At 27.7% G+C, this 24146-nt stretch overlaps 2 protein-coding genes and 1 non-coding gene across 3 annotated transcripts in view; all 3 read left to right on the top strand.

Moving 5' to 3' along the window:
* The first annotated feature begins 3769 nt into the window (after positions 1 to 3769).
* Trnal-aag lies at positions 3770 to 3851 on the top strand. Its single transcript has one exon. It is a non-coding gene; the product is annotated as a tRNA-Leu (tRNA).
* Positions 3852 to 7161: 3310 nt separating this feature from the next.
* On the top strand, positions 7162 to 19101 carry LOC111612892 (non-structural maintenance of chromosomes element 1 homolog). The gene is made up of 10 exons (XM_023354178.1): positions 7162 to 7399; positions 9476 to 9675; positions 9761 to 9907; positions 12168 to 12284; positions 12363 to 12490; positions 13001 to 13079; positions 13165 to 13311; positions 15572 to 15688; positions 15767 to 15890; positions 18934 to 19101. Exons 1-10 carry the CDS (start codon positions 7285 to 7287, stop codon positions 18957 to 18959), a joined length of 1200 nt encoding a protein of 399 aa, XP_023209946.1. The 5' UTR covers positions 7162 to 7284; the 3' UTR covers positions 18960 to 19101.
* Positions 19102 to 23590: 4489 nt separating this feature from the next.
* Positions 23591 to 24146, top strand: part of LOC111612889 (transmembrane protein 68-like) — a 29859-nt gene continuing 29303 nt past the window's right edge. Inside the window, exon 1 of the mRNA XM_023354172.1 lies at positions 23591 to 23690. The gene's annotated coding sequence lies outside the window, so the exon portion shown is untranslated. The remainder of the gene's footprint in view (positions 23691 to 24146) is intronic.

Below are 24146 nucleotides of genomic sequence, written 5' to 3'. Positions count from 1 at the left end.
CAAATTTAAGTGGCCAGCTAACGCACCGAACAACATAGCGACAAAAGCGAAAAAATACAATGCAATTCAATAAAAAGGCATATTACAAAAAATTATGTTAAACATTTAGCAATAAAGGTATATAATACAAATATAAGTAATTATGATTTAATTCTATGTATTAAATCATAACTTAAAGAAAGAGTAGTTTGTACTTATGAAAATTTCTGGGATAAGTCTATAATATTTTCTGTCTTAAGAATTTAAGAAAAATGCTTATTCTAAAATAAATTGCAAGAAAGATCTTGAAGATTTAGAATGTCAAATGTTCAAATAATCCATATAAATTAAAATAATCAGAAAAAGATTTTATAACATTAAATCGTTTGCCCGTTGAGCTAATTCTGAAATTGAGTCGAAATGGTATTTTTTAAACATCAGAATGTTTTAAATACGTAATATTATTTTAAATTGTGACGCCGCGTATATAGATTTTAAAATAAACTGACTTGTGAGTGAGATATTAAGAAAAAAAAAAAAAAGTCCGAGATAAAATTGAGAGAAGAGATTAGAAATTCTAATAGAAAATACAAGCTTAGAGGATCTCAAATTGTAGCTGGTGTTCTTTGGTGTATTTATGCATTAACAACATAAAATATTATTATGAATGTAGCTTTCTAACAATAAATTGGTGCCAGTTAAAAAATCATAGGACAATGAACGTTTGAGTGTTCCTTACACATTTACCATTTAAGATGATCTGTAACTAGCATCCAAGTTTGTATATCCGATTTCACTTCTTCATTTTACGAATTCTTTGTCCATAAAAATAACTTAAAGAAAATAAAATTATTTTATTTTTTACACGAATTCAAATATAACGTTAATCAGACCTCCCAAGTTTTAACGAGTAAAACTGAGTTCGGGACTTTCGAATAGGGCTTCAGCGTCAAGATTTCTGACAATATAACTATTTCTAGCAATATTTATATATAATATACAGTTACAAAATATGAAATGGAGAAAATATTTGATTGGGATGTAGATTGTAAATTCGTAAATTACGTTTTTAACTGAATTAAAGATTTACACTCTTGCATGTTACAAATATTATTTGACAGAGACAGAGATTCTAAACATCCATCATGAATAATTTTATGAAGACCAATAATACTGAAAATGAATATTATCCTTTATGGTATAATGAACTATGACGTTTTTTGCCAATTTTTATTTATTTTCTGAATCATTATCTCCACAGGTCAATCAGAGAATAAATAGAAATTATTGTAATCAAATTTTGTCATGTTAGTCCTTTTATGGAATGAGATTATTAGATAAAATATCTCGTAAAATATCTACCTATCTTCTACGGATATTAGGCTAATAAAGCTAATTGTTATGAATGTTCTTCGTTTGTTAGACGTCAGATTTAAAGAATTTTCTGTTAAATTATTTTTCTTTTAAAGAAATATTGAAATAAAACACACACATATATAAAAGATGAGTCAAAATTTCCTTGCAACCGTTTCATTCCAAAAGTACTAAAGATGTATTAATTTTGTTAATGTAATTACATAGTAAGTCACGTATTGAGAATCGAATGGAATTTTTTGTTGACCTTAAAAATCACTTTCAAGGTCAAGAAAAGGCCCATCTGATTCTCAATACCTGACTTACTATGTAATTACATAAACAAAATTAATATATCTTTAGTATTCTTGGAATGAAAAGGATGCAAGGGATTTTTGACTCACTCTGTATATAGGCTATGTATTTCATTTCATTATTGCACAACAGCAACATTATTGTAACAATATTCTTAAATAATTATTATACAGTACACATTCGAATAATTACATGAATAAATAAAATAATAAAAATTTTAAAAAATGCATATCATTACACGAAATAAAATTGTAACAAGAATTCTAACTTATAAATTAAGAGTTTTTATCCGGATCTTCACATAATCATAAGTATTCTACAGATTTTTTATTTTATTTTAAATATTCATTAAGACTAGGAAATTTTGGATATTCGCAGAAAAGAATAAGACAAAGGGATAAGGTCTGATCTGAAATTATTCATAAAATATTTGGTAATTAAGTGCTTTCACAAGATCTTTCATGCTTTATCGATGGATCCTGTTGTGACGCCCTATCTTCCCGTATTTTTCATGTCTTAAACAAAAAAAATGGAGATAAATTAATTATTTTTTATTTTAAAAATAAAAATTGAAAGCATACACCAAATAACTCGAACATCCTTGTATGTATAGAAACAACAATATTCCATCTTCATAATATGTAATTTGTTACTTGTTATTGCCATTTTTCTGCTAAATGACAGCTATAGGTCTACTGAGAAGAAGAAATATAATATTAAATGAATTAGACAGGGAAAAACAACAAGTTTAATAATAATAAGAGACGAATAAATAATATAAATGATTTATCTGTCTAGCCATATTGTGAATATGTTCCGCTAATTTTCAATTAGCATAATCATAATATATCAGAAATGTTATTGCACTACTAAATTTTAAATTAGATTTAGGCATTATAAAATTTTTCGTACTAGAGAAAAAAAAATCACTTTTCTTTTATTGTTTTTAATTGCATAATTTTAATGACTTCATAGCAAATGTATAAAATGTGTAAACGAACTAACTACATTTAAAACATTATAATTATGAAAATTAATTAATTTTAACACGAGATGACGGCTTAACTGCCTATCTCTTGTCAAATTACTTAGTATCTTAATCATTAATTAGCCATATTATAGCCCGATAAGAAGCTTGAACGAACTTTGGATTGTAGACATTTTGAATGTTTAAAAGTTGTTCTAATATATAATAAATAATATTGCATGAAAATAAAGAGTATTTTGATATAATCCTGGTGTTTATAATTTGCCCACTTATACTAGTAATAGTAATTTACTTGCATTCTTAAATTATTAACATAAATACTTAGAAAAAAAAAGCCGTAGAATGAGAGGTTATTCGTAAATGAAGTTAACATTTTTCATTTAAAAAGTATTAAAAATGAAATTCAAAAATAAAAAATAGGGTGAAAATCTTTCAAAAATCACGGTAAGCCGAAAAATTGAATTGGTTATAAATATCGAAAACGCTTACAAAAATAAACGATAGTTATTGTAACAATATACTTAAATAATTATTAAAAACTAAGCAATAAAAATTTCAAAAAGTGCGCTAGTCTTTACACAGAATATAATTGGAATGTATCTATTAGTTACGTGTCGCCATCTGTTAGCTAGTAATTAGACTAATCTTAAGTAAAAATTGTTATTTACCATCTATAATTGTGTTCTCTATTTTTTAATACGTTTATTTAATTTATTCCCATGTAAGATCGAAAGCTTTATATTTCAGCAAAGAAGGACTTAGAGAAAGTTTCTATTTTAATATATAGACTAATACTCAAACGACTTTCAATAATTTTAAATGGAATTTAAGATACAAAAACGTTTGAAATTAGTTAAAATCTTGTATATAAATAATGCTTAAATTTAAAAATAAGCTTTCCTGTTATTAACTGTATCACGATAACTTTTGAGCTAAGTTACTTTTTGTTTTAATCGAGTATATTTTATTTCCTCGTCTAAAATTATAATTTATTAAACATTTTCATTAAAGTCCTACTGTAGTATGCGTGACATTGCGTTACCTCGAAGGTTATTTATATCAATTAAACTTAATTAAATTAATATTGATTAGTAATTATACTTTTATAGCTAAGTATTACAAACGTAGCATCAAGGTAGGGTGGCCGAGCGGTCTAAGGCGCTGGTTTAAGGCACCAGTCTCTTCGGAGGCGTGGGTTCGAATCCCACCCCTGCCAATTATTTTTCTTTCCCTTTCTTTTGGTGCCTTATTGTTAAATTAAAATTTCATCGTACCAAAAGTTTAAAGCAGAAAACTTATATTTTTATTACATACGAATCTTTTGCTGTACGTAACTCCATCTGTCGACTCACCGCGAAGTTATAACCATACATTTTTACCAGAAAATTATTTGTTTTCATTATAATCTTTAAAAACATGGTATAAAATAATTATTTACGTTTGTATTATTAATACGATTTCTTGAATTTTTATTCAAATTAAACTTGGCATTTAACACAGAAAAATTAATGTTGTATTTTAATTATCCTGCTGTTTCACTAATTTAAGTTCTTCGGAGCCTACTTCTTTTAGAATTTTTGGATGTTGATCCGGTTATTCCCGAGTTCTCAATTTCTCTTATTTTCAATTCAGTTTGTAAAATTTCGATATTCTTTTAAGTTCTTTCTACCTAAGAACACTAAAACGCCTTTTTTTGTTACATATACATTGTAGATTCGGCCTAATGGAGCAGTCTGGTGGTCTGGTGATGAGAGTCAGAATCCAGCATAGCCGAGAAATCTATCATGAAAATTTTTGAGGCGAACCGAAACTGTGAGAACGCTGATTTTCCAGAGAAGTAGGTGGTGCCTTTACTGAGAATAAGCCATTGGAAGCGATCAAGGCAAAACTTTTCTAATTATACAAAAATTCTTTGTATGAATTGAATAGCTTGACTCAAATTATAAATTATGTAAACAGGAGTTTTACCCGCAAAACGGGTAAAACTCCTGTTTACATGAAAAATTTCCAGTATTCTATTTGAATTGTAATTCGAACTCAAACTCTATTGATATTTGATCATCTAAAGTTTCTACACTAAACGCGTTTTAAAAAATTTTAAATCATATCAGAAGATTCAGAGATTACTATTAGGATAAGTCGAATAACAAGCTTTCATCTGTGCCTAACGATAAAATCGAATCGAATTTTTGTTGTTACCGTATTTCCTCAATTAAATTAAATTAAATTAAAAATAAACCCCATAGATTTATTATTAAAACGTATGTATCCCCGGGGTTTTTGAAGCCGAGAATTTTTAACTTGCAACAGAAGACGACTAGATAAAAATTGAAATTAATCTTAATTACTTGTACATTTTCAAACTACTAAAATCATTTATTGATTGTATTCATGAGTTTCAACTACGTTTGAAATAATTAGTTTTCATAGTTAACTCGATTCAGCGTCTACCAATTTGGTTATTACTGTCATTCGTGTCTGTTTTCATCAAGATCTTGACTATCGTCTTCTGGTTCAAACTCATCGTATCTTTTTGAAAGAGACAGTGAGTTTGAACCAGGGTTTTGCTAATTATCCTTCGGATGATAAGCCGAAAGGATAATTATGAAGTTGATCGCAACTTTTCCAAATTATAAACATTCGACAATATTTAGAATTTCATTTTAAAAATTGTTTCCGTGAACCTTGAAATAGAAAGTGCTATCCGACTCTAGACAATTTGGAGAGGTAGTATTTTAAACTCTTTACCTGTCACTCTAAACCAGGGGACCAAACTTTTCACAGCAGGCCAGATAATTGAGAGAATGACGAGCGCGGGCAGTATAACCATTTTGTTTAGTACAGCACATTGAATACACAATAAATAAAGACAATCAGCATATTTATTTACCAACATAAAAACACAAACACGATTGCTGCAGCAAGCTCGCTATCGCTTCCCTTAGAAACTTCATTGCAGGTACTGTACAATACTTACACAAAAAGCGCTTTGATAACCAAAGTCGAAAAATGTTGCCGAATTTTTTATTTCACTGATTTATCTAAAAATTATATTACTGTCAGATGCAAAAATCAGATTGAACCAATTTTGGCACTTTTACTTGCATTTATTTTAATTTTTTATACATAGTAAGTTTATCTACAACCTATGGTATTTCCGTATAAATTATTATATTTTACTCGTTTGTATTATAAATTATTATAGCTCGTTTGTGGCATAGTACGGCAACGGGCTGGATCCGGCAGTAGCTTGGTGACCAGGGATTCTCAACTGGGGTCCACATGAATCCTAGGGGCCCATGTAACATTACTGGGGGTCCACAGAAAAAAAAATACCGAATTGGGGTTCACGGTGTATTTTAGTGGTCTATAGGGTAATTCTATTTCAGAACAATTGTTTTACTGAAAATTAAATTTATACAGTATATGCAGTATATTGTCAATTTATTTATTACTCATTTCTTGCATAAGGGTTAAAATATAAATTATTTAAAATATTGAATACGTAAACGACATATATATCTCATTGACAAAGGTCAAAGAGAGATTATATCAATAAAACCGGGGTCTGTTAGGAGAATCTTATACCATCAGCGTCATGTCACTTGACAGTGACATTTCTGAACGTTTTGTGTCAGTTTGTTCCAGATCTCAAAGATTAGGGAAAGATGCTATAAACTTTATAGCCTCTCTCCAGTATAAAGGTAATCAATTTATTTTAACCCTAACCTTCACTTCTTTGCAAAACTCCATCTTGACAATGTAAAAGGTATAAAACTGCTAGTTCATAAATATATTTTTCCAATTTGAAACAATGTAACAAAAAAAATAAGGCTTTTTTTTCTGTGCAATGTATGGGAGGTCCACAAAAAAAAGAAAAAAAAATTAAGAGGAAAAGAGGTCCATGGGTGAAAAAAGGTTGAGAACCCCTGCTCTAAACTATTAATACATTAGCAGAACTTCAACATGTTTTCTTTTCAACACGTGATTATTTTTAACACCACCTTTATTATCAGAATTTATTTAAATTCTGTGGTTTAATCAAAGAAATATGGTATATTATAATCCTTTAGTTTGAACTATTACTGTATACAGTATTAATAGTCTATTAGATTGTGTTAATACCACTAGTGTTGAATTATATTTATATAAATAAAATGAAAATTTTTGAGGCGAACCGAAACTGTGAGAACGCTGATTTTCCAGAGAAGTAGGTGGTGCCTTTACTGAGAATAAGCCATTGGAAGCGATCAANTTGATATGTACTACGCAATTTAATGTAAATTTTTTGCCGAATACAGTGTTAAATATACATGCGTACGTATTAGTCTGTAGTCTTTTTCTCTTAGTAATAATTTGGATTTTTGCAGTCAAATGTCGTCAAGTAAACTAGAACCCCCATTAGTTCGAATTATTTATTAATCTGAAAAACTCTACACATTAATTAGTTGAGATTACTAAAAGTTCGTGCAGTGAAGCATATACAATTTAATTAAAATTCTGCTGAAAGTTTAATTAATTTTCAGTCCGCTAGGTGGTATCGAGTCTCATGTTTATGTTTTTGAATGTGAGTTTGCGCCAGAAGGAAATAGAATTAAACGTTTCGTACTTTTGTTAAGTTTATAAGTCGGTTCGTCTTTGGTTTAATAATGTCAGATCTTGGCGACGAACATCGTTTGTTTCTCCAAGGCTTCATGTGGAAAAAAATTTGTAGAGCAGGAGAAGTTATGAAATTATATAAAGATTGTCTGAGAAGGGCACAAAGTACGACTTTTAAATTTACTATATAAATATGTATACAAGTATATTTATCATGTATTTTCTATGTCTTATTTGTAATAATAATAATGTTCATATGCATGTACACATACCAACAAACGCATAAAGTTTTTGTTGACGCTAGCTTACATGCTTACATACAAACGGTAGAGATTACTTTTAGATGATTTTGTGTTTAAGTTATAATTAGGCTCAAAGATCGAAAACGTCCAATGAGCGGAAAAACAATCGGAAAACACGTTGTGGCTTTATAGAAATAGCCACAAGAAATTTTGTGTCCTGACTGCATCATGCTCATTAGATGCTGTAAAGAGTCAAAAAGCCTGGCTTTATGAAGACCTATGATGCATTCTGAAAAAAGCCAAAATGCAATATTTGTGCCAGGACTGTTAAAAAAAATAATTGCAACACATTTCGGCATTGTCAACAATATTGGAACACATTCTGTACATTTCTGAATTCAATACTTACGTCACTGGTGAGTTCTCTATCGAGTCCCTCCGTTGAACAATTTGACGTCCCATTTTGTAGAAAAAAAGGAACATTTGTGTTGAGAGGTGCTTTTTGCGATGGCCGACTTAAATAAGAAGGCGATGGTTGTGGCTGTTTTGCTAATTAACTAAAGTAACTCACTTAAACATTATCTGAATAAACCTTTTTTTTAAATGAACCTATGTCATTTTCTTCTATACTGGGTCTTTCTTCAATAATTTGAATTTCTTGAATATTTATATCATTAGGAGGATGTAAAGAGGGCCAAATATCAGTCCTAATCAAATTTTGGGTGAATTCATGGAGGTTGTTTGTCTCTGAAAAAAGCTTAATTAATATTTCAGTATTGACCAAATCATCCATCATAATCGTGTAATCGCATGTTTTACCATATGCAGACCATTCACTAATCTGTCTGCTATTACGGTGTCCATAGCAATAGTGAATTGATAGTTTCTATAAGCAAAATTTACATTTCATGGAAGTCATTATGTTAGTTTGTTGAATACTCATGCTCTTTCAAGTCATTGAGCTCAATGGTGATGTCATGGGTTTCAACAGACAACTCGACAGTCCATTTAGAAACATCGTTTTCTCACCATTGAGCCAATCATTGAATATAGAAATGTACCCATTGTTGCAGAAACAATGCAAGACATTTTTATCACACACATACAACAACCTGCCATCTTATCCTCGTTAAGGAAGAAGAGCAGATCCTATTCAAAGTCATCTCAGTCAGTCATCAGTGTTGATCTGATGTCACATCAGTAAACACATCTGGGCTTTATTAGTTTGGCACCAAAGAAGTGGGTATGTGATTCCAATCAGTTATTACTACTGACAACCTCATTGACATACATCATATACCTCAAACTCACTATCTCTGGCCAGTCTCGAATATAGTCTGGAAATAAGCAGAAGTTTGTAATTGCATGTTTACAATTGTGAAAGTACTGCATCAATAGAAAGTGCAAATGTTGTTTGAAGGATATCAACTGTAATTCTAAGTGTTGTAACCATTCCTGCAAAAATAATAGAGCTTGGCTGCTGTTCTTGATTATTTTGCATATTTAGTCATAATTTCGAACTATTACAGTATAAACAGGAAATGACCATAATGCATCACGGTATTTTGATAATGCTGGAACATGTCATTTTTTAAACAGTCCTGACACAAATTTTACAAACTGATATTTTTTATAATGACAGAAGGCATTGTGGCTCTTTACAAGCAACCAGGACATGAAATTTCTCATTGTGGCTGTTTCTGTAAAGCCATAATGTATCTGATTATTTTTTTTTTCATTGAACATTCCTGGTCTTTTAGCTTAACATATATGTGTTAAGCAATTTCAATGTTTATTTTACATGCATATGGAATATTTCCTCTTTGGTAATTATGTCTTTTATACATTTTCTGTTATTCCAATCATATTAAACTCGTTAAATATTAAATTCTGTAGAATATATTCATAATTAAATTTTTATTATTAAATATCATAAAACTCTTAAATTTATAGTTAATTAATATTTTAATTTCTTGTATTTTTTTTTAATTTTAAATAGAAAGTTGTGATGCATCAGAATTAAGTCAGTTTGTCAACAAAATCAACTCCCATATAAGACCCATGCATATGGAAATTCGTAAAGGAATAGAAGAAGATACTGGTATAAATTGTTATGCATTAGTAAATATGACAAACAGTTCTCTTTCATGTTTAAGTTCTGATTATTCTATCAGTGAATTAGAATTTTTCAAAAAGATAGTAAGATATTGTTTTTGTTTAATCTATATAAAATTTTAATTTTGTAATAATTCTACATGAATTAATTTCATGAAATTTTCTTTAGGTTGAAATGATTGTTTTATCAGATGATGGGGTTGCTTCATCAGTATCATTGTTAAATTTAACTGACGACATGGTTGATCATAAGATTTCCAAAAAAGAAGCAGAAGATTTAATTGAAAGATTAGTTGCTGATAAATTTCTTTCTAAGGTATTATTTATTTAAACTACTAATTTAGATTTAGAAATAAAACAGCATTTTTTATTTATTTAAAATATTTTTAATAACTTCATTATAAGTTAGCTGAAATTAATTATTTTAACTTACAAAATAAAATAAAAATTGTTGACATAATAATTTTAATTTACATATTTTAAAATTTTAAATTATTCAGAAGCTTGAGTTAAGGTGAAAGTGATTTGCATTTGCATATTTGTACTTTTTCTAATAACATTAATCTGTATCCATACTAACAACATATAGACAATTTAAAATCAATGTACGCAAACTTGCTCTATTTGCATCTGCCATTTTAAATTTATACAGTGACCTCTATAGTTCATTGAAATTTCCAATAAAATTTAGTAATAGCAACAGAATATTGCATGTAAAATAATAAATTAATGAATAAAAATATAAATTATAGTAATCCTACTTTATCTTATGATATGTAAAAAGGTTGTCAAATCCAATTCAAGTCCTAACAGTAGTTAATTGAACTATCATTAAGACTTGAATTTAATTTGACAACCTTTTTAACATCTCATAAGGCATAAAAAATATAATTAAATTGACTTGCATTAAATTTTTGAAATTTTATAAATAAAATGGGTGGTAAACCTATGACACGTGTACTCAAAGTGGCACATAAGGAGAAATCATCTGGCATGTAACATTTCATATGATTTCTGTTTATAACCTCTTTTTTCAATCATCCTTTCAGTTTATCACCTGATCATTCATTTATTTCAATCAGCATTTTTACATTTATTTTAATTAAAGCATATTTGTTTAATTTCTTTAAATATTGTTATTCAAAGTCTAAAACTTTGGCATGCATAAACATCTTCAGAGTTAAGTATTCTTACTAAATGGCATAAGGTTTGCCAAAACTGAAATAGAATAATAAGCATAAACACTAAAAATAAATGTAGTAAGTAACAGACAAAATTACTTAATATTTTTACATAAGAAATGAAGCTGAATTCAGTTAAATGATAAAGATTAATATCATTTATTGGAAAGTTCAAGTTAAATTATCGTAGAAATGTTATTCAATAAATATGTTGTAGAATATTGCTATGTTTCAAAGCATTACAATCTTATATGCAATAATATGCTACTGTGACAAATAATAGAGAATGAGTTATTGGGCTGCAATTTGAAAAAATTATATACTTATAAATTTCTGCTGTCATCCGTCCATCTGTCTTTCCTTAATCTTGAGAACGGAGTTAGACAGATGAAAGATGACACCAGATATGGAAATCTTAGCCTTGATTAACTATATACCAACTTTTGATGCAAACTGGAAGTCATGTTATTTCAATTCAAAAATTTTCTCCTGTTAGATTCTAACAGGAGAAAATTTTTGAATTGAAATAATATGCTGGTCATCTATCTAACAGTTAGATAGATGACCAGCATGACTCTATTGTTAAAGGAAAATTATATTGTACAGGACCAAACACTACTAATTTGAGGTGAAGAGAACATATATTTTAATTTAAATAAATTAAAAATATGATTAAAAATTGCGGCTTTGGTGTTGTGATATTGTCAAAATAAATAATTGCTTGTTAAATTTTGTTTATTTTTAGAATTTTTTCAGTATATATTTTATTTTTGAACTGAATTGCTTACATTTAAATTATGGATAGCTAACAAAAGTTTTTAATTTAAATAATACAACTTTTAAATTATTTCCATTATCAGATTTATGATGAATCTTCATTCAAGAGAATTATTATAAAATCATTATAACAAAATATGTTTGATTTTATTGGAAAATATTATAAAATACATATTGGTGATACATAAGAATATTTTATGCACAGTTTTATTAGTTTTTAAAATAAAAAAAAATTCATGAAACATTTTCATTGTATAGAAAATCAGTTATCCTTATTAATAAAGATATAAGAATATTTTTATTTGAATATTCTTGTCCAATATATATACTGGACTGGGGTAATTAAATTTATATATCTACTAACTAGTTTGACTAGATGTGAAATTATTTTTAAATTCCTTTGAAATACATTTACTGATTATTAATACCTGTTAGAAGCTATAACTTCACCAATGATAAATTTTATAAAAATGCATTATTTTATAATTTCTCTAATATTTTAATATATTTTTCTTAATTAATTAAGAATATTTTCATCAGATTTAATAACTAAATCAAATTATAATGTTTAACATATTAAATAAAAATTTTTTAAAAATGATTTTCTTTATGATGTAGAATGATGGTATTATATCATTAAGTGTGAGAAGTATGATTGAACTGGATCCATATTTTAGAGAAGTTTATGAAGAGAATATTAAAATTTGCTTGATGTGTAAACAAATTGTTTTACAGGTAACAGTAATACATCAACTTTTTAAAGACTATTATTTTTTTTCTGTTGCTTATAGTAATATACATATTTTTCTAAAGGGTCAAATTTGTGCAGACTGTGATGCAAAACTTCATTCACATTGTGCTACAAGGTATTTCAGGAATAAAAATGAATTGAAATGTTTAAATTGTGGTTCTCAGTGGCCTTACAACATATCACAAGGTAAGCAAACAATTATAGTTTTTAATATTTTCAAATATTATGAAATAAAGAACACATCAGATTTAAAATAATTAACTATCTTATGGTGTTAAAAACTATTAAAGTCATTCAAAAGAAAAGTTATAAAATTTTAATGTATAATTAAAAGTATTTTTGATAATATTTACAATAGTGTTGTCAGGCATTTAGAACCAATAATGAAAATCTTAATGTCTTTTGTATTTATCAATACAATTTAATGTTCTTACTCTATTTTTGGTTCTCTCTGACTGCAGATAATGTAAATGTTATCAAAGTACTCATTTTACAGGATTTATGTTGTTTTTGAGTGTATTTCAGTTGTTCTCAACCAGAGTCATAGCACATTAATGTGCTGTAAATCCATTCTAAATGTGTCATGAAATAAAATTGAAGTGACAAATTATAAAATTTGTAAAAAAATTAACAAAATGTGCTTTTATGTGTTATCAACCATATGTCAAAAATTTATACTAGTAAACTATCATACAAAAAGTATTAGAGAAAATTTTGTGATCATCAGTTCAATAATATTTNATTATTCTATCAGTGAATTAGAATTTTTCAAAAAGATAGTAAGATATTGTTTTTGTTTAATCTATATAAAATTTTAATTTTGTAATAATTCTACATGAATTAATTTCATGAAATTTTCTTTAGGTTGAAATGATTGTTTTATCAGATGATGGGGTTGCTTCATCAGTATCATTGTTAAATTTAACTGACGACATGGTTGATCATAAGATTTCCAAAAAAGAAGCAGAAGATTTAATTGAAAGATTAGTTGCTGATAAATTTCTTTCTAAGGTATTATTTATTTAAACTACTAATTTAGATTTAGAAATAAAACAGCATTTTTTATTTATTTAAAATATTTTTAATAACTTCATTATAAGTTAGCTGAAATTAATTATTTTAACTTACAAAATAAAATAAAAATTGTTGACATAATAATTTTAATTTACATATTTTAAAATTTTAAATTATTCAGAAGCTTGAGTTAAGGTGAAAGTGATTTGCATTTGCATATTTGTACTTTTTCTAATAACATTAATCTGTATCCATACTAACAACATATAGACAATTTAAAATCAATGTACGCAAACTTGCTCTATTTGCATCTGCCATTTTAAATTTATACAGTGACCTCTATAGTTCATTGAAATTTCCAATAAAATTTAGTAATAGCAACAGAATATTGCATGTAAAATAATAAATTAATGAATAAAAATATAAATTATAGTAATCCTACTTTATCTTATGATATGTAAAAAGGTTGTCAAATCCAATTCAAGTCCTAACAGTAGTTAATTGAACTATCATTAAGACTTGAATTTAATTTGACAACCTTTTTAACATCTCATAAGGCATAAAAAATATAATTAAATTGACTTGCATTAAATTTTTGAAATTTTATAAATAAAATGGGTGGTAAACCTATGACACGTGTACTCAAAGTGGCACATAAGGAGAAATCATCTGGCATGTAACATTTCATATGATTTCTGTTTATAACCTCTTTTTTCAATCATCCTTTCAGTTTATCACCTGATCATTCATTTATTTCAATCAGCATTTTTACATTTATTTTAATTAAAGCATATTTGTTTAATTTCTTTAAATATTGTTATTCAAAGTCTAAAACTTTGGCATGCATAAACATCTTCAGAGTTAAGTATTCTTACTAAATGGCATAAGGTTTGCCAAAACTGAAATAGAATAATAAGCATAAACACTAAAAATAAATGTAGTAAGTAACAGACAAAATTACTTAATATTTTTACATAAGAAATGAAGCTGAATTCAGTTAAATGATAAAGATTAATATCATTTATTGGAAAGTTCAAGTTAAATTATCGTAGAAATGTTATTCAATAAATATGTTGTAGAATATTGCTATGTTTCAAAGCATTACAATCTTATATGCAATAATATGCTACTGTGACAAATAATAGAGAATGAGTTATTGGGCTGCAATTTGAAAAAATTATATACTTATAAATTTCTGCTGTCATCCGTCCATCTGTCTTTCCTTAATCTTGAGAACGGAGTTAGACAGATGAAAGATGACACCAGATATGGAAATCTTAGCCTTGATTAACTATATACCAACTTTTGATGCAAACTGGAAGTCATGTTATTTCAATTCAAAAATTTTCTCCTGTTAGATTCTAACAGGAGAAAATTTTTGAATTGAAATAATATGCTGGTCATCTATCTAACAGTTAGATAGATGACCAGCATGACTCTATTGTTAAAGGAAAATTATATTGTACAGGACCAAACACTACTAATTTGAGGTGAAGAGAACATATATTTTAATTTAAATAAATTAAAAATATGATTAAAAATTGCGGCTTTGGTGTTGTGATATTGTCAAAATAAATAATTGCTTGTTAAATTTTGTTTATTTTTAGAATTTTTTCAGTATATATTTTATTTTTGAACTGAATTGCTTACATTTAAATTATGGATAGCTAACAAAAGTTTTTAATTTAAATAATACAACTTTTAAATTATTTCCATTATCAGATTTATGATGAATCTTCATTCAAGAGAATTATTATAAAATCATTATAACAAAATATGTTTGATTTTATTGGAAAATATTATAAAATACATATTGGTGATACATAAGAATATTTTATGCACAGTTTTATTAGTTTTTAAAATAAAAAAAAATTCATGAAACATTTTCATTGTATAGAAAATCAGTTATCCTTATTAATAAAGATATAAGAATATTTTTATTTGAATATTCTTGTCCAATATATATACTGGACTGGGGTAATTAAATTTATATATCTACTAACTAGTTTGACTAGATGTGAAATTATTTTTAAATTCCTTTGAAATACATTTACTGATTATTAATACCTGTTAGAAGCTATAACTTCACCAATGATAAATTTTATAAAAATGCATTATTTTATAATTTCTCTAATATTTTAATATATTTTTCTTAATTAATTAAGAATATTTTCATCAGATTTAATAACTAAATCAAATTATAATGTTTAACATATTAAATAAAAATTTTTTAAAAATGATTTTCTTTATGATGTAGAATGATGGTATTATATCATTAAGTGTGAGAAGTATGATTGAACTGGATCCATATTTTAGAGAAGTTTATGAAGAGAATATTAAAATTTGCTTGATGTGTAAACAAATTGTTTTACAGGTAACAGTAATACATCAACTTTTTAAAGACTATTATTTTTTTTCTGTTGCTTATAGTAATATACATATTTTTCTAAAGGGTCAAATTTGTGCAGACTGTGATGCAAAACTTCATTCACATTGTGCTACAAGGTATTTCAGGAATAAAAATGAATTGAAATGTTTAAATTGTGGTTCTCAGTGGCCTTACAACATATCACAAGGTAAGCAAACAATTATAGTTTTTAATATTTTCAAATATTATGAAATAAAGAACACATCAGATTTAAAATAATTAACTATCTTATGGTGTTAAAAACTATTAAAGTCATTCAAAAGAAAAGTTATAAAATTTTAATGTATAATTAAAAGTATTTTTGATAATATTTACAATAGTGTTGTCAGGCATTTAGAACCAATAATGAAAATCTTAATGTCTTTTGTATTTATCAATACAATTTAATGTTCTTACTCTATTTTTGGTTCTCTCTGACTGCAGATAATGTAAATGTTATCAAAGTACTCATTTTACAGGATTTATGTTGTTTTTGAGTGTATTTCAGTTGTTCTCAACCAGAGTCATAGCACATTAATGTGCTGTAAATCCATTCTAAATGTGTCATGAAATAAAATTGAAGTGACAAATTATAAAATTTGTAAAAAAATTAACAAAATGTGCTTTTATGTGTTATCAACCATATGTCAAAAATTTATACTAGTAAACTATCATACAAAAAGTATTAGAGAAAATTTTGTGATCATCAGTTCAATAATATTTAATAATAAAATATGATTTTGGCATTGACTTTGGCATGATTGTTTAAGCATGCTATAAGTCCGAAAAGGTTGGAAACCAATGGTGTATTTAATAATCTTTAATGCCTAAGATGTTAAGTGCTTTAACAAAATTTTATAAAATAGTAATAGCTTCAATAAAATTAATATTTATTAAAATTGAAATTTTTATTTTTATTTCAATGTTTATTATTTAGATCAGTGTTTCTCAATGGGGGCAATATCACCCCATGTGGACATTTTTTCATATTGGGGGCAATTAGTAACAATTTATATTTTGGGAGGATGAAAAACAATTTTCTGGGCGATATAGTAAAACATTATATTAAGAATAATTAGATATTTTATTCGTTATATTGTACAATAATTAAACAGATAACATTAGACTAGTGACTAGTCTATTCAATGTAATATGAATTGTCATTAGCCTCGGCCTTTGGCATCAGAATTTTGAAGCTTGCAGTGGGGATTCACAGTGAATAATGCTTAATTTTAATTTTGTTAATGATATCAAAATATAATACGTATTCTGAGTAAATAAATGTTTATTTGATAATTATATATACTTTGTAAAAAATTAAACTAATAAACCCAACAAAATTGTTTTTGAAGTGAAGGGGATTATACTACATAATGGTTTTATTGAAGAGGCAATGATTTGTTAGAGGTTGAGAAACACTAATTTAAATAAATACAGTATATATATTGTAAAATGTTGATGAAATATTAAATGTATGGTATAAAAATTATAAAGTATTAAAAACTTGTAATATTGATATAATTATGATATATAAAAATAATTGAATCTGTGAATTCAAAAATGGCCAAAGTCTATATTTTATTAATATCCACTTTATGAATGAAATTGGCAAACTAGAAACTGTAAGGCAAACTGCATCATATAAGTCAAATTTCCCTTTAGTGTGCTGTAATGGAGTGTGTTGAAATTTTGAGACAAATCAATAAGGTCTAATGTTCAGGACTTTAGCCCTTATTGAATTGCCTATGTGGCCATTCACTATCATCTGGCAGTAACAGAATCATTTAAACAAATCTATCATAAAAATTAAATCATTCTGTAGTATAATAAAATTTTTCAAGCAACATCTAATTACTGTAACTTTATATCAGAGACCTGAACTTTAATATTAAACTATATTTTAATATAGTTGAACTGTGACATATGCTGATTTAAAAGATTTGACCACCTCTCTATGTTTTCCAAGAAAAGTTCTTTAGTAAGAGGGGAAAACTTTCAGGTTTCTAAGTGTAAAATACTACAGTATAATGAGCACCATAAATATGGGATCAAGTCAGCAAGTTTGTGGATGGAGAAACAAGCTTTGGCATATTGTAGAACATAGTGACACCAAACTTGGCTGCTTCTAGATTGTATATGCTCAAATACTTGTTAAAGTCACTAAAGTTCAGGGTATGAGAAATCTCAAAATATTTATCTGAAAGTGCACAAGAGTATATAAGTATACCATATATTGAATGATGAGACTGCAGTCATGACTAATCAGATGGAAAATAAGAAAAAAATTATGTGATTCCTAGCTTTCCTCACAAACATTGTATGCAAAATTTTGTCTTGTATTCAGAATTTGTTAGAAAATTGTCTGCACATTAAATGAAATAGAAATACACTGGAGATTTAATAAAAACAATTTTAATTTTCAAAATATAATCTGTCTGTTACTGGTTCAATTCAAAACAAGCCAAAGTCCAAACAACCTTTGCTCTCCATTGTTTTGAAAACTATGCCAAAATTGCAGTTGCCACTTCCCATAAATGAACAAACTTAGTATAATCTATCATTTAGTCCAGTTACAGAGGCCATAATTATCTGTGCTCATACCCAAAATATTTATATTTTTAAAATTTAATGTGAATATATTTAAGACAGTTTTCCATGAAAGTTAATAATTTTGCCAAAATTCATTTTTGAACATTAGTAATTTTTTTCTGTTATTTTTTTTTTAAATTTTTAACACTTCAAAAATTATCAAATTTTATGGGATTTATAGAAGAAATACTAGTTCAGTTTCAATAGTAAGCAATTCAGATAATAACTTTATATAAATAAATTTACAAAATGTTTATTTAATATGTAAATAAAAAATACTCAAAGAGAAAATGAGAAAAAATTTAGTTTTTTACTTTTTACTTTAGATTTGATTTTGAGTTGCACATCAAAATATTGTTTACTTCTTAGATGAAAGTTGTATTTGACAAAGATGTGTGATGCTAAGACAATACTAATTATACAGTAAATACTTTTTTAAAAAAGATGACTGCTTGAAAAGTATTTGAATTTCATTTGTCAAATTATTTTTTGGCTATTTCAATTTTATCTAATGTGCAAATAATATGCAGAAAACAAAAGAATATAAACATATTTCATATAAATTATATGAGAATATATTTTTGAAATGTTATTGTGAATTAATTATAACTTTTTTTTTCTAGGAGCATCTACATCAACACAGAAATAATTTTATTTTTGTAACGATGTTTAATTGATAGTGACTGAAAAACATAATATAACAACAATTTCTTAATCTGCATTGTTGTATTATATAATTTTTATTCTGTAAAAATATTATTTGTTACATGCAATAAAATATAAATTTTGTACAGGTTTAAGTAAATGATTAAAAGCATTATTTATAAAATGTGTTTTTAAATTCAAAATACATTTAAATTTTATGATTAAATAATAAATTATTTATTTAATTTGTAATATTAAATTAAATTCTATGTCATGAAAGAATATTAATTAATAGAAACTTAGCCAATTTTCAGTGTATAAAAATTTAGTTTATTTAACTCAGGCCTGGCCAACCCAAATTGTTTTGCGGGCCACTTTGATTACATGTAACATTATGGTGGGCCACAATTTAGGCAAACATATTTTTAAAAAAGTAAAACAAATACAAAATGAATAAGATTTTATTGTTATACCAAGAGTTTGTACTCGCACTTGCACATTATAACAATGACATTGCAAAATTTCATTTATTTAATTGTTATAGTATACACATAACAGGAAGCAAAAGTTTTAAAAGATATATATCAGTAATCTCTCTTAGCGGGCCACACAGTTTAACGTGACGGGACGCATGTTGGCCAGGCCTGATTTAACTGATATAGATATAGCAGTTTTGTGATCATAGTATTTAATTATCTTAAACAAAGCAAAGTTAATAAGATTATGCATTAATTTTTGAACCACAAGGCATTAAATCATGTCTGACAAATAGAAATTTCTGAACAAACCAGGCCAAACAAAACATTCAAAGTTTTTAAAATAATTTCTTTTTAAACAAAAATGGCATGATAACTCAAAATTTTTTTTATACATAGAGGATGAACTTTTTATGTTATGAAATAAAAGTGAAAAAATTATTAAAATAGGCAATATTATTACAGTATAAATTACTGCATTTTAGATATTTTAATAGCTTTTGTATTAATTATAATACAAAAGCTATTAAAATATTTTACTGATTGCAAAATAGCGTTTTTATTCATCTGTTCACTAATTGAAGAGGTTCATAGAAACTAAGCCACCTAGACTGCAATTAGTCAGTAGTGATATGTAGTCACTCTTCATTGCAATTTTTCTTGTTTAACGTGAAAAGAATTGTGAAAAATAATTTCTGTAATTTTACTTTCTAGGCTGTTATGTATACTTAATTAACAAGGGAAAGTATTGGAGTCTTGTCAAGTTTGACCCTCTGAGTGTTTTGCAAATCTCCACCTGACTACAAAAAAGTCAAAAAAACGGTTAAAAAAATCTGTGAGTGCGTGCGCACGTTTATTTTGCTTAATATCTTAGGATGGGGTAAAGATTAAGAAACGGAATTTTCCATGATGGCTAATATATGAGGGGCAATGATGCTATTAAATTTTGGTGATTAAAGGCCGAAAGGGTGAGGAAATAAAGGATTGTAATGTATCTTGTCTCGACAGTGGTAGGACTTAATGAGCATTTTATTTGTTTGCATTACATTTAAACTTTTTTATAAAACCTCATCCCTACCTTCAAGATTAAGTTTTTTGCCATTTTATAGTATTTAAAACTATAAAAGCTTTTTATAACAAAATCTCATAATAGATGGAGCCATACACACTTATTTTTGTTTAATATAAAAAATGAATTTTAAATAAATGCTTACAACAGCCAGGAACTTTACGCAACTCGTTGCTGGATTTTTTAAATATAATTTTAGAACCTGAAATTAATCAATTTCTACGGTGATATTTTTGCAAGGTGAATTATACTATAGAAGTTAGTCAAAAATGAACCGAACTTTTAGATTTTTACGTTAAATTCGATTATCAGAGAAGTATCATTTTCTTGTAAGTCGAGTTCGTGCTTGTGTGCAATCGTGTTTTCCATTTTTGCCAAAAGCAGCACAGGATAGGAGTATATTTGTATAGCAGTTTTGAAGAAAGTTGGTAGATAAGAAATGAAGCATTTAGAATAGCCAGCTGCAGGGACAGATTTAGGGAAACGCGCAGGGTGCAGCTGCACCCCGGAAAGAGCATAAAAGCCAGACTAGTTTATTATTCGAAAAATTTATATATGAGATAGGTGAATTAAAACATGTTACATTGCGTCGTTAACTTAAAACATGTTGCATTGCAGTATAATAAGACATTTCTTTTTAATGAATTTACATACAAAAAATATCTTACAAATACAACAAACAAATCAGTATCACATATATACATAAAAATTTTTACCGATCCCATTGTTTTAAATTTTGTGAATATATTTATAACATATATACAGTAAAACTTCTCTAATTTAAACTTCTGTAACTCGAATATTTCTTTGACTTGAAGAAAACGAAGCATTTGGTAGGTTTTAATGGAACAGTGTAGAGATTTAACGTCTCCAACTAAAATTTCTTAACGCGAATTTTCTCTAGCTCAAAGTTTTTCGTGGTCCCAACACTGATTTATATTATTTACAACTTCCTTGACTCAAATTTTAATATTTATTCTAAATAAAGTTACTCACTCTAATTATCGTATTTCCATGAAATTTTTAATCAGTTGTATCTACTCTCCAATACCAATTTTCAGACAACGTTACACTCCAAAGCGAGAGGTCCTTTCGCTTGGGATTGGTTTTTAGGATTTATTCCATTAGTTACATTGAAAATTTTTCTGATAGGTATTACACGGGCTGTTAAAAAATCTATCAAAGATTCTTTATATAATGCAATAGAGGTAAAAATACATATGTATTCAGAATCGGCATTTTTCACTCTATTGTTCTCTAAATTTGAATCGTCTTAACTCGAAGATTTTTTCTGCCCTTTGGAGCTTGGAGTTAGAGAAGTTTTACAGTAAATATAGAATATGAGTAAGGGTAAACAAAGCAGATTAATCCAGTGGTTTTTGACCGGAAGCCACGGCACTCTAGGGTGCTGCGAAATGGATTGATGAAAGAAGGCGACGCAACACTTGGGTGATCTGCCAAGAGGAGAATACCTCTCAGAAGGACTTTATTTGGGAAAATGTAGCTAAAGTCGGATTGGCATGTATTTACTCCGGACTGCAAAGCGTCACCGCAACATATGCTAGTTATTGCCATAAACGTGCTCCTTTTCTTGTAGCAAGTGCGCATTTGCCTTTAAAGAAATTACGGCTCTGTATTTTAAATCGGCATTTCTGTTATATATCACAATTATATATATAATTAATAGGAAACATAGTAATTGTGATATATAACAGAAATACCGATAAAAAATACAGAGCCATAATTATATATACTGTATATATAATATTAATGATAATTTAACAACACAACACAAATTAACAACACAACAAAATAAAAATATTTATTTTAAAAATAAAGAAATTCCAAAGATGCATTACTTAAATGGGACAGGTGTAATATTTTACAACCAAGCATAAATGAGACTACAAGATGGAGATTAAAACGAGGCAAGTATCGAGCATGAATCCAAGAATCGAACATGTATCGAAACTGGGGGTTGAACCTTGACTCTAATGCTCGTAGAACTGATAAAATTTGGAAAAACCGGGACATAATAATCAATAAATCGGGACGAATATTTGGTACAAAATTTGGACGACATACGATCGAAGCGCTACTAGTGGCAAAAAGTGGCATGTTACCGATTTTAGCTAGGCGAACAAAAGAAGTGGCACGACCATACTGTTATCTGTAGATCAAGGCTACTACCTTAGCCACTCGGCCATCAGGCCGTTGAGGAAAAACCAGCTTTCCCATAACGGCTTGCCGGGCTTAAAATGCATGTTCTCTGCCTAACGAAAAAATTTTATATAACAGATGACGGAATAGGGACACCACGATAGCTAAAATTTTAGTGTTTTAATTTTTATTTGAATTTTCAGTTAAATTATTTGTCATAATTCACATTTGTATTTAGAGCATAGTTCTAAATTATTATTATTTTTACTCTTTCCGCCCTGTGGGCACTAAGAGGGCCTCTTTTTGCAAGCCCATTATGGGTTCGGCCAGGCCCACAATGGGGCTGCCGGGTGGTGAGGAACGGGGCCCGACATATCCGAACGGACCACCTCCGAAAAATTCCTGGGGATTTTTCGACCCGTTCGTATTCGAACCCTGGTCCCCCAGAGCGGTAGGCTGCCACCTTGACCGCTCGGCCATCCGGCAAAGGTATGTACAGTACACATCCACCACACATTTTATTTCACCAAGTAAGTTTTTATTATTTTATTTATAATTTTAGCCCTTATATCTTGGCTAGCGATTCAGAATGCAATTGTGATATTAAAAATACATTTAGAGAAGTCTACGGTTTTTACTGGCTTATCGAACTAACGATACGAATGGACCCTTGACCATCACTGACGCGCAATTAATTAGCTGATTGCTCCTGGAACGACTTCCAGAAGAGAAGTCTGTGCTTCTTACAGAAACACAGCTTCCCTACTATCAAATGTCACGGCACGCCACTGGTATTTAAGCATCTGAGGAATTTACCCAAAAAGTCCGAATTTTCAAACGCAATTTAGGGTAATTTCCCGAAAGAGATTTAGCAATTCTGCCACCAGGTTGCATGAGAGTATCTGAATGCTGCGTGTTTAAAAGTAGTTTGTTGATAATCAAGTGAAACAGGTGAAGGTCGATGTCATGTCTTCTCTCTGCATAAATAATCTTGCAGAATTTTCGTGTGTTTATTAAAATTATGATTATTGTAAGTCATTTCCTGTTATGTTTATTACGCGTAAACTGTATAATAATTATAAATAAGTATATAAAAGATTTTAAATAATAATACTTACGTTAATTAATTTAAAACTATAGCAAGATAGTAAATTAATGATTTGATCAATGAAATTCGGAAATGTGAAATATATTGGTAAGAAATAGTGAAATAATTTGTATTCGTTTTTGTAAATATTTGACAAAGCTTTATATAAAACATTGTAATAAGAAACAAATATAATTTAGACTTATTTTGTTTAGAATGGTACATTTGTGAATTTAAAGCCATGAAACTTGAATGGCAACTAGAAAACTTGTTGAGAAATTTATTAAATATCAGCTTCATTTTTATTTCTTAAAATAAGTAAGAAAAAAATTTTTTGGATTAAAATATGTGAAATTTAATAACTTATTTACAGAATAAATATATATCAAAATTAAATTA

The sequence above is a fragment of the Centruroides sculpturatus genome, unplaced genomic scaffold (assembly GCF_000671375.1).
Source record: "Centruroides sculpturatus isolate CEXI.00-Female unplaced genomic scaffold, Cexi_2.0 scaffold1832, whole genome shotgun sequence".
NCBI lineage: Eukaryota > Metazoa > Arthropoda > Arachnida > Scorpiones > Buthidae > Centruroides > Centruroides sculpturatus.
This window is presented reverse-complemented; position numbering and strand designations above follow the sequence as displayed.